This window comes from Gymnogyps californianus, chromosome 9 (genome assembly GCF_018139145.2).
Source record: "Gymnogyps californianus isolate 813 chromosome 9, ASM1813914v2, whole genome shotgun sequence".
Classification (NCBI taxonomy): domain Eukaryota; kingdom Metazoa; phylum Chordata; class Aves; order Accipitriformes; family Cathartidae; genus Gymnogyps; species Gymnogyps californianus.
The window spans coordinates 1817135-1829032 of NC_059479.1; the positions used below are offsets into that span (position 1 = coordinate 1817135).

Below are 11898 nucleotides of genomic sequence, written 5' to 3' on the forward strand. Positions count from 1 at the left end.
TGCAGCCATGAGCCCAACACAAAGGGACTGTCCCCCACCACCGTCTGCCCAAGCCCACTGGCGCAGACGTGCCAAAAGCCCCTGCCAAGGCTTCCTCCTGGGCTCCCGGCCTCGGGAGGAACCTGTGGCCGGGGCCACCGAGAAGTCAGGCAGCCCGCTTGATTTTGGGCTGGCAGCTCCAGCCTGCACAGCAGCAGTTGCATCTCTCACCAGCGCCCGCCATGGGGACATGCAGTGATGGCAGGTCTGTGCCGGGACGGCGGCTGGAGACCCCCGTCATGCTGGAGACCCCTGTCCTGCCAGAGACCCACTCCCACCAGTGCTGCTCCCCCCCGTTACTTAACAGCGCGGCAATAATTCCCCGCAGCGGCGGAGGCGCCTGGCTTCAGATTAATGCCGTCCGCGCCGCTTAATCCAGATCAGAGGAGGAAGCCCTGGAGCTCTGAGGGGCTTTGAGAAATCGGTGGCGCCGGCTGCGGGCGTTTACGTAAGGCGGCTGCGGTGCGCAGTGCCGGAGGCTGAGCTGGGATGTTGCCAGATGCACCGGCACCCGGGGAGCTCTGCCAGCACCGGGGGACAGTTGTATTTTGGAAGGCAATGCGGGTTCACCGGTGCCAGCTTGCTGGGTGGCTCCGGCTCCACCCGGGCTCCCTTCGGAGGACAGACTCTGCGGGCAAGGGCACCGAAGTGGAAGGACGTGGGAAGCCCCGTGGCCGTTCCCCGGGGAGGCAGGACGCTGCAGGGCACTGTCCATTGGGAGCCAGGGATGGAGCCGGCCCCCACGTGCTCCACCAGCCCCACATCCACCAGCGTCCTGCCCCACTGGAAGCGGCCGTTTGAGCTGTGCTTCACGCACTGCGTGGACCTGGAGGGACGGGTGGGATGAGGCAGATGAGAGGAGCCTTTGGCCATTTATTAAACAGGAAAAAGGAAGAAGTCCTCTCTTGTTTCCCTATTATTTTTAACACGGCGCTGCATCCTCCAGCTTCCTTCCCCGGCACTTGGTTCGGAGCACGGCATGAGTGCGGGAAGGGATGTGGTCTGTCTGTCTCACCACTGTCTTGGGGAGGGGAAATATCTGCCCCCCACCTGGGCAAAGTCTCCCTGGCTGAATCCACCTCGTCAGGATTAAACCGAGCTGAAACCGCCCATAATGAAATCTGCTCTCCATCCTCGCCACGCTCCACAGACCCTATGGCCACAGCCCTTGTGAATGGCACTGGTCTCAGGGGCCTTATTAAGAGCCTAACGAAGAGCCGCAAACAGAGAGCTCAGGATTAGGTGCCCTGGGTACGGCACTGGAGGCGGCCGCTCCGCCGTCCCCCCCGGCAAGGCAGCAGGCATCCAGGTTGGGCTGCCTCCTCCTCCTCCTCCTCTTCCACCCACCCACGGGAAGGTCACAGTTCACGTGTCCTCCCGACCTTGGCAGAAATAGCGCCCGCTAATCTGCAAACTAAGCAGCTCTCCTGTGTGCAATTAAAGAGATCACAAGTCCTGGCCCCGGGCAACGTGTGCTGACAGCTAAAGCCCTGGGCGGCGGGACTGGTGGGGCTAGTGTGCCGTGGTGGCTTCCAGTGGCTTGTGGTGGCTCCCAGTGGCTCCCAGTGGCCCACAGGACCAGGAGCACAGGTGGGCTGTGTTTGGGAGGAGTTGGTACCCAGGTGATGAAGGTCGTTGAGCTGATCCAGGGTGCTGGCAGCTCTGGGATGGAGGCACAGTGGTGAGCAGGGACATCCTGACCTCGGTGCTCAGCTCTGGGGGCTGAGCTAGAACCAAGTGCGTGCTCACAGCAAAGGGACCGGGCGAGCAAGCAAGGGCTTGAGGGATGCTGGAGGTGAGGAAGATGAACGGGGCCTTGCTGGAGCAGTTTGCAGGCTGCCCTGGGCTGTCCCTGGGGTCTGTGCCCTGTCCCTAGGGCCAACTCAGGGGCAGCATCCCCGTGAGCACCCCGCAGCCACCCCTGTGGGAGGCAGATCTTGTGCACCGGCTGCGGCCGACGAAGGACGGTAGCAGGGAGCGATTCCCTCATGGCCGGCCGTAAGGCAAATCCACTCTGCGCTTTCAACAGTTTTCTATTTGCAGCAGCAAACCTTGAATTAATGATGTGCTAATCGGGTCAGGTGAGGCCAGCCTGCGGCGTTATGAAATGACGCGGGGCTGAGCAGATTGCCCAGCGGTGCTGGGGGACAGTGGCAGGTCCATGTCGCACCACCGAGGGGTGGCCGGACCTTCCCTGCTGCTTTGGTGAGAGGGAAGCCTGGCGTGGGAGCTGCCGCTGCAGCCCCGAGCCTCGCATTTGCCTTCACCCCATCATCTTGTACATCAGTGTCCCCGTGGCAAGGGTGTCCCGTGTGCCGTGGACCACAGGAGGTCACCTCTAGGTGACCGGCCACACGGGCACGTTGGCCATGCAAGAAGCTGCCTGCACCTCCCATCCATCTGTTAGCCATCCAGCAAAGTGCATAAGGGAGGGATAAAACCGGGCAGGTCCCTCCCGCCCCCCTGCCACCTCCATCCACCCTCGAGCCCAGGGCTGGCCCAGCTCCACTTGCCATGGGAGCAGTTGTAGAGAGCCCCCGTGGCAATGCGCGCCCCTGCCCGTGCCCCTGCCTGCACCTCTGCCCACCGGGAGCAGAGCTTCCACCTCAATTACCATCACCTTGCTCCTAAGCCCGCTTTGCCAATCTCCGTAAGCTGCTTTCTCAGGGCTCCAGCAGCAGCCGTATTTATAGCCCACTCTTACTCATGAAGCGTCCCCCCAATTAATAAACTAATAGGATTCTTCCCGAAAGTACCTCTCCCACGGTGCACACACGCGCGCGCACACACACACACACACACTCCCCGCATCTCCAGCCAAAGCCGAGTGGGTGAGATCAGATGCCAGGGGAGGGACCGCCGGGGGGGTATAAGAAGCTGCAGGACTGGGAGCAGCCTGTAGTGACTGGGTGGCAGTGGGACGTGCTGGGAGAGGAAGAGGAGAGTGTCTGTCTGTCCGCCCACCCGTCAGGTGAGTGCTGCCTGCTCTGCTGCCTGGGTCCTGCCAGTGCTTTGGGGCACAGATTCTGCGGTTTTGTAAAACACTTCGGGGCAGGGACATTGGTGCTGGACTGTGGCTGGAAGGACGGTGGTTTGGGGCTGAAAGGGGAGAAATGTGGCCAAAAGGATTTCAGCGTGGCCAAGCCAGAGGGCGCGGGTAGAGGAGTTGGGTAGCAGCATGGGAGAGCTTAGCCAAGCCAGGAGGGGTCCAAGTCCCTCTCTGGGGCTTGGGAGATGCAGAGGAGGAGTTCAGCTCTTCTCTCCTCCACCTTTCATCGTGTCATCCCCAATTCTTGGGCTCTGGAGAGGGCTGAGCCCACAGCACCGCTCTGCTCCTGCTCCCTTCACACCTTCCCTTGCTGCTGCCCAAGAAATCCTGCAGGCAAGGATGCCCGAGCTTCACATCCCGCAGCGCCTGAGGGCATCAAAGATCCTGTGTTTGGGACTAATCCCTCGTTTTCCCATGGGGAAGAGGATCATCTCCTCCCCCCATATCAATTTTTTCTTTCTCTCCAGCATCCCTGTGGTTGCGTAAAGGGGCAACTCTGCCCTCACCCCCCTGGGGCTTAAAATCCTGCCTGGGCTTAAGCTCTGCTAATGTCAGAGCTGCCTAACTTTTAGAAGCTGAGCTCATCCCATCTAATCTCCTGGCGAATCAGCTGGTGATCAGTGCGATATTTATGGTTGAATTCTGGACGCCAGGCTTGAGCAAGCAAAACGCAGGCAGCAGAGTCGGGCAGGGCTGGGCAGCCCCGGCCAGGCTCCCAGTGTGAAGGCAGGGCTGCCAGCGCTGCCCTCCCAGAGTCGGCTCTGGTGCTGCCGGCCAGGGTGGGGACAGAGGGGCCACGGGTCGGGGTCCTGCGCCCCGAGACCCCCATGCCCACGGGGCGGTTAAGCTGCCCTCGACCTTGCTGCCTGTGGTTTCCTCACTTTCCCGTAAGTGACGGGACAAAATGAGCCTGTTCCTGCCGTTAAGCCATGACAGGCAATTTCCTGCAGACAAGAAAAATTCATAAAATTGAAACTCCGTAAGCCCTTTTGTTCATTTTCTTGCCTTTCCCAGCCTTGAACTCGCTCCCTGGGAGTCGCCCCTGTGCTTCCTATTTTCTGAAGCCTGCCTGCCTGGGGCATCGCTCTCCCTTTTTCTCTTCCACCTCCTCTTCACCGCCTTTTCAGCCAGGGGCAAGGGGCTTGCTAGGCTCGGCCGCCCCGCCGGGTCTCTGGCCGCTACCGTGTGCCTTGTGTGGTGCCCCAAAGCTGGGCAGCCCCGCCTGAACCCCGAGCATCCGAGCTCTGCAAAGGCGAAAGGCCCAGCAGCGCCGCAGCCCTGCAGCTCCTTGGGACGTGACTGGTTCTGTCCCGCTGGCTGGCAACGGCCGGCGGCTGCCCCTTGCCCAGCGTGCCCCCTCCATCTCTCCCCGCAGATCCCCGCCTGCGCGGCCGCTGACTTAAAATGGCAGAAGGAGCAAAGTAAGTGTTTCTCTTTTCTTTTTTTTTTAAATTGGGATGGAGCAGGGCGCTGCAGGGCAGGTGTGGGGGGAGACCCAGTGCCCTGATCCTAAATGGGGTGAGAAATCGAGCCCCCCGGCTCCCCCCACCCACTGCCCCTGCGTGCAGATAGGTGAGCTCGCTGTAGCGAGATGGAGTGAGCTCTCACGGGGCCAGCAAAGCACCTTCTCTTTTCTTCTGCGTGTTGGTGTTTTCTCACTTGCCCTTAAGACACAGCCTGCTAATGCACACCCCCCCTCGATGGTCACACGCTGAGCTCAGGAGCATGACAACCCTCGGGGCAGTGAGACAGGGCGGGTTCAGGCTCTGAATTTGCAGGACACTGAACTCCCCAAGGCCAGGACATCCCGTGCACGCTCTGACGTAGCTCTCGAGATGCACCATGCTTGTAGGGAAGCCCTCATCTCCTCGCCCCAGGGAGATGAATGGCCGCCCCATCCTTCCCCGCCCCGGGAGTGGGCTGTACCGCATCCAGCCTCATCCAAGGCATTCCCAACCCGTCTGTCTGTGCTTCCTTCACAGGGTGTTCAAGAAGACCAGCCCCAATGGCAAGGTGAGTCCATGCATGCAGAGACGGGACCGTGTGGCCCATCCCTGGGTGCGGGTCAGCCCGAGGTGCAGGCTGTGCTGGGGCTCCTCCGGGGTGGCTCTGCCCACGGGGTGGGACGCAGGCTGGGTTTCCCTTCCCTTTGAAATCTGATTGATTCCTGCTATACCTGCCACGATGCCACTGCAGGGCTCGCTTTTCAAAACAGAAATTAAAAAAAACACCTATATGGACCCGTAAATGTGATGTCTGGTCCGACACGCTAACAGCAGGGTTAACGAGCCCCACGATGCAACTCAGGGCTTGAAAATTGTGGCCAATTCAATGGCAAACACTAACCTGTTTCCTTCTTTCCTTTCACCCTGTGCTGCCTCCAGCTGTCCATCTACCTGGGGAAGAGAGACTTTGTGGATCACGTGGAGTCGGTGGACTCTGTAGGTGAGTGGGGCCGTGCCCACCATGGAGGGGGAAGCACAGGTAGCGAGTGGCCGGGGAGACCGGTTCCTGTGCCGGTGGCTGCTCGCCTCTGCTTCCTGCCGGAGCAGGAGGAGAAAGGGCAGCTCCGGAGAAGCAAACGTCCCGTTCTCCTGCAAATACCCTTACAGAAAAATGGTGGTAAGGGACAAAGTCCCTTTGCAAAACAACCCGGCCACGCTGCTGGTGGAGACGCTGGAGGAGGCATCGCTGCCCCCTGACCGGCAGCTCCCCTCAGTCGCCTTCCCAGCTGATGAGCAGATTATTTGAATTTAGAAAGCGCTTTGTTTTTGCAAGGATCTTCCCGGGCAGCTGAGCTCACCGGCCTTTCTTCTCTGTTTGTTTGCAGATGGCGTCTGCCTGATTGACCCGGAGTACCTAAAGGACAGAAAAGGTATTAATACAGAAATCCCCACGTTATAAGGGGAAGGGATGGAAACTGGTGCAAAGCTCACCAGCAACCTGGGACTGTAGTCAGGTTAAAGCCGCAATGGGTCATCTACATCTTGTTGTACATCAGGGCCACGGCAGCTGACCTGGAGGGGAAGGCTGCCTCTTTCTTCTCATCTCTTCTGCCTGGGGCACCGGCTCTGAAGCTACCCGTGCCTTGCAGAAAGACATGATGAATCTTGTTAACTTTATATTTAGTGTTTGAGGTCCAGGTCCTGATAACAGAGTCGTATTTCTGCTGAAGAGTTATTAAAGTAGTTTTTCTCTCTCCCCTCTTTATTCAACTTCTTTCCCCCCATGCCTTCCCTTTATCTCACCCTTCCCCTAACCCCGCTCCTCTCCATTTCCATCCGGCTTCAGTGTACGTGACGCTGACTTGCGCATTCCGCTATGGCCGAGATGACCTTGATGTTATCGGGTTGACCTTCAGGAAGGACCTCTATGTCCTGACCACCCAGATTTTCCCGCCGGTGCCGGACCAGGCACCCAAAACGCTCACTCCTTTGCAGGACAAGCTGATGAAGAAACTCGGGGAGAATGCCTACCCCTTCACCTTCGAGGTAGGGGCTGCTCAGCCCTTCCTGACCACACACCTCCATGGTGTGCACCAGGGCTCATCTCTGGGAACGCTCTTTTTATTTACTTTTTTTTCTCTTTCCCTGTTCTGCCCAGGTTGCCACCAACCTGCCCTGCTCGGTCACCCTCCAGCCGGGACCAGACGATGTGGGAAAGGTGAGCTGCTGTCCCCGACCCGCATCCCCTGGACCCATTCCCCCTGGCAGGGGGTTAAGTTGTGGGGTGCCAAAAACGCGAGCTCCTTCTCTTTCATGGGGACGTGGCCTGTGGGGTGAGGGTCAGGGAGGAAGAATGGCTGGAGTCAGGACCAGGATCTCTGGGGATGCAGTGGAGAAAGGAGGGGAATGAACCTAAACCTCAGGCAGCTCTGAGCCCCTCCTGCTTAGTGACCGTACGTGTCCCCCCAGGCCTGCGGCGTGGACTTTGAGGTCAAAGGATTTTGTGCTGAAAATCTGGAGGAGAAAATTCACAAGAGGTATTTGAAGGGGATCCCTTTCCTTCCCCGTGGCCCTAAAAAAAACAAGCAGACGGTTTTGGGGTGGTCAGTTCGGGGGTCAGGCTGAGGACCTGCTGTCAGCCTGTGCCACGCTTAGATCGGGTACTTTGCCTGAAGGAGGGTCAGTGGTCCCCGTGTCAGAGCCCACCACATCCTAAGAGCAGGCTGCAGCTTGCATCCTTTGGCTAGAGACACTGTGTTGTCCCCGAAGACAGCCGACGTGTCCCCCTCGAAGGCCGTGTCGACACGTCCCTGCCGGGGGGACTGGGGGTGACCGCTTCTCACCCCGCAGGAACTCGGTGCGCCTCATCATCCGCAAGATCCAGTTTGCACCCCTGAAGACGGGGCCAGCCCCAAAGTCGGAGACCACCCGGCAGTTCATGATGTCTGACAAGCCCCTGCACCTTGAAGCCTCCCTGGATAAGGAGGTCAGTACGGGGGGCCGTCCCCTGGCTCATCCCACCATGTGCATCCCCAGGGACGGGGACCGGGATGCCCGGTCGCGTAACCGAGCCTCTTCCCACTGCAGATCTACTACCACGGAGACCCCATCAACGTGACCGTCAACATCAACAACACCACCAACAAGATTGTGAAAAAAATTAAGATCTCAGGTGAGAGGGGGCAGGAGGGGCACGTCCCAGCACCCACCGCGTCCCAGCCTCCTCCTCGGAGATGGGGACCGCGCGCCAGTGCCTCTGCTGTGTCACCAACGCTGCTCCCTCTTGTCTCTCCTCAGTTGATCAGATCACAGACGTGGTCCTCTATTCGCTGGATAAATACACGAAGACTGTGTGCACCGAGGAGATAAAGTAAGTAAAAAGGGGCTGGGGGTGGCGTGGCATCGTGGCCAGAGGGAGGAAGAGAAAGGAGGAGGAGGAGGAGGGGAGAGTGATGGGGAGAGGGGGTGGGGAAGACGGTTTTACACCAGGCAGCAAAAATATCAGGGTTAGCAGAGCAGATGCAGAGGAAGCAGAGGAGAGGAAAGGCTGTGGACACCGTGCCCCCCAGCACAAGCCGGTGTCGGCTGGGGAGGTCCCTGGGGGAAGGTGCGCAGCTGTCCCCCCCCCCGGCTGCTTCCTCTCCTCGCTTTGCATCTCTGAGGCCAGCCGCAGCCTCTGTGCCCCTGAGAAGGAGGCGGGCTGCAGCAAAGGCAGGGGTTAGAAAAAAGAAGTGGTTGTATAAGGGAACGAAAGGAGGAAACAGGCCCAGGCAGCTGCATGGGGAGGGCAGGGCGGGGGGGTCTGGCTCTGCACAGGTGCCTGGCGCGACGCTGAGCATCCCCGGCGGGTGCTGAGCACCCACCAGGCTGGTGCTGGCTCTGAGCTCACCTCTCCCTTCCAGCGAGAACGTGGCGGCCAACTCCACCTTCTCCAAAACGTACTCCGTCACCCCCACGCTCTCGGCCAACCGTGAGAAGCGAGGCCTCGCTCTCGACGGCAAGCTCAAGCACGAGGACACCAACCTGGCCTCCACCACCATGTAAGAGCCGGGCGGGCTCCCCCCGCTCCCCGCCACGGCTGGACCCATGCCTTCCCCCCTCTCCGACAGCTTCCTACAGCTCAGGATGCTCTGGGCTCCCACCAAGGGTCCCCTACACCTCCTGTGCCTGAGCCCACTCTGTCCAGCTGGAAAACGTAGGGATTTTGTGACATGGCCACAGAGCCACCTCTCCATCTCGTACGGGAGACGTAGCCTCCCAGTCCCAACCATCGTCCAAGGCCCTGTATCCCTCTGCAGAGCTGCATCAGGTCTCGTCTCGGGAGTAAATCCCAGCTCAGGCAGCTCAACTGGCCTCCAGAAACTGCTCTGTGGCTTCAGCCAAGTGACCTGCCCTCCCCTCTCTTTTACTCCCACGTTGTGTTGTCGTCTCCTGCTAAACCCCAGCGCACCCCACATGAAACGGGGCACGGAGACAGCCCCGGGAGCTGCCGTGGGGGGAGCGGATGGGGTCTGCGAGCGGCGCTGCCCACCTCACCGCTCCACTCTGCCTTTCTCCTAGCCTGAGACCCGGCATGGACAAGGAGGTGCTGGGCATCCTGGTGTCCTACAAAGTGAAGGTCAACCTGGTGGTGTCCCGAGGAGGGTGAGGCTCTGCGGGCACGGGGATAGGGCCCGTCCTCTTGGGCCGTGCTGTGGGATCTTGTATCACCGGGCAGATGATGAAGGGACTCACGTCATGGGCCCCCTCGTCCCTGCCCCGCTCCCCTGGGCCGTGGGGCAGCCGGGTGCTGGGCTCCTGCCACGGAGCCGTGCTTTCTGACTCCCACCCCTCCATCCCCATCGCCGCTGCCCTTCAACCCTATCATAAATTATCTTCTACCTTATTATAAAGCAAAGTCTAACACCTCCCCTCCTCTGCCTTGGCTGATTTCTGTCCCTTCTCTCCCGCTGCTGCAGCATCCTGGGGGATCTCACTTCCAGGTAAGGAGGGAGCTGCCTGCAGGGCCGAGCACGGCATGGTGCCCAACACCCGCACGGTGCAGTGCTGGGCAGGTTTATTGAAAGAAGTGCTTTTCCTTCCAGCGACGTTGGAGTCGAGCTGCCTGTCATCCTGATGCACCCGAAGCCTGCGGACAGTAAGTAGCACCTGGGACGCTGCCAGAACACGGGGGAGGAAGAGGCAGTCCCTGTTCAGAGGGGTACTTGTAAAAGCACCGCTGATGCAGCTGCCTCTGTGCAAAGGGCCCTGCTCTGCCCCAGCATCCCTGCCTGTGGGACGGGCAGAGCTGCTCCGGCTGCGCGGCAGCCACGCTCTGTCCGGGACCAGCATGGGAGCAGCTCTTCTCCCCGCGGCATCCCGGCTGCTGCCCATCCCAACAGCTCTCTTTCCAGAAAAACCCCTGAGCATTGAGAAGAGATGTTAGTTGAAATGTCCTTTATTAACCGGCATGTGTCTCTCTCTCAATCCTTGCCTCCCTGTGCTTTGCTTATCAATGGACTACAGATAAGCCAAGGTAAAGAGATGTTGCCTTATACCTCAAGCCAGTATTTCCTCTAACACATAAACCATACAGATCCATCACAGATGGATGTGATGCCCCATTCCAGTTTGAGATTACATCCTTGGATTAAATCATCCAGGCCTCAAAGTCCTGAGCCCCTGTGTCACAGCAGACGGCGTGACACCTTCCATGGCGGCACAGGCAGCGGGACCGTTGTCACAGGCTGGCAGGATTCAAACGCCGGGCTCGGCACGTGTTCTGCAAACTTCCAGGGCTTATTTTACAACTCCCCTTGCTGCAAACACAGCAGCCTCTCCTGCTGCAAGCCCAGACCTCGCCTTGTCCCTCGGAAGCAGCTGGCAGTGCTCTGCCTCCCAGTCACAAGTGCCACCGCTGGACATAACGTCCCTTACGGCCTTGGTCCCCATCCAGCCCACGCTGAGGTCCCTTGGCTGCTGGAAGCGGCGCCGGTCACAGCCCGTGCCCCCGCACATTCCCTGTTGCCAGAGCCCTCTTCTCCTCCCACCGCATGAGCTTATTCCAGCTGAAGCCACAGCTGGGGTTGCTTCCCTCCGGGAAGCCGCAGCGTGCCAAACCCATTCCTGGCAGCCGTGCCTGGCAGCCACGGCCGCCAACCGGCCCCGCAGCCGGCCCTGGCTTGCAAAGCCCCAAAAGGCTGTTTTTGTGTCTGGTTACACCCTGCAACGGGACACGAGCGCTGGGATTTGGAGCCTGGAAACTCGGGCTGCAACTGCAAGGCTTTCACAGCAAAGCCTATCAGTTTCCCAGCTCAGCGAGGACATTTAAACTTCCAGAGGAGGAAATCTCTTGGCCTGTCCCCACCATCGCTCCCTGTAGATTTTGCCAAGTCTTTTCACATTCGCAGGCTTTTGGAATCAGTTTTGCTGACTCCTTTTTTCCGTTTTCTTCCCCCACTTTTCATTTTGCGGCTCTCCCTTGATGTCATCTGCCGCTTGCCTTTCGCAAGGAGGTAACTAATCTCTTCGTCTCCACTTTAATTTCTTCTCCTTCCCCTTTTTCCCTTGACAATGCAAAATATTGTCTGAAAAAACGCCGAAAGTTGCAGTTGCTCTCACCCAGCTCCTCCGGTCACGCACGCTCGCAGCCGAGCCAGCGCTCTGTCCTGGATTTGTGTGCTTGGGTCAGGCTGTGGCTCGCAGTGACCCGACTGCTCCCTGCGGCGCGTGGGGTGACGGGGCCGGGGCGAGAACCAGCAGGATTTGTGCCCTGTCCCCTAGCAGGAGCGGGGTTTGGGTGTCGGCAGGGATTTCGCCCTCTTTGCTGCAGTGCATCCCGGGCAGCCGGACCGCGGGCTCCCCGCAGCCGCCTTTCCCAGCCTCACCGTCCTCTGCTCTCCCTTCCAGCGAGGAGGACATCGTCATCGAGGAATTCGCTCGCCAAAAACTCAAGGGGGAGAAAGACGACGAAGACGAGAAGGAGGAGGCTGACAAAGAGGAAAGCTAACCTGCTGCCTGCTCGGACGGACAGCCACCGGTCCCACGCGCCCCGGTTCGGGACGTAGATGCCTGTAGCGCGTTCCCCGCCGTACCGCGCGCGGTGCGATGTATTCCCCTAGGTACACCCCTCTTCCTCCTCCCCGGGCTCCTCACACCGACTCCAAGCCCTGGTTGCGGTGGCAGGAGCTGGAAAGCCCGACTGCGTGCAGGACGGTGCTCCCACCTCCTTGCACCCATGGGTGCTAGCGAGGGGACAGGGACGGGGAGGGTGCGCCGGAGCCCGGCTGAGCGCCGTCACCAGCGTGTTTGTCGTTTGCCTGCGTTATGCAATACTCTGTGACACCGTTATAAATAAACCCGCCCCAGTGGCCCGGTGCAGGCTTC

At 59.7% G+C, this 11898-nt stretch overlaps 1 protein-coding gene across 1 annotated transcript; it reads left to right on the top strand.

Annotated features, from left to right (window-relative positions):
* The first annotated feature begins 4492 nt into the window (after window positions 1-4492).
* ARR3 (arrestin 3) lies at window positions 4493-11521 on the top strand. The gene is made up of 15 exons (XM_050901793.1): window positions 4493-4509; window positions 5071-5101; window positions 5473-5533; window positions 5919-5963; window positions 6380-6579; window positions 6692-6751; window positions 7003-7070; window positions 7384-7519; window positions 7621-7705; window positions 7831-7903; window positions 8436-8573; window positions 9094-9177; window positions 9492-9515; window positions 9618-9670; window positions 11394-11521. The coding sequence occupies exons 1-15, from the start codon at window positions 4493-4495 to the stop codon at window positions 11519-11521; spliced, it is 1203 nt and encodes a 400-aa protein (XP_050757750.1).
* Window positions 11522-11898: the final 377 nt, after the last annotated feature.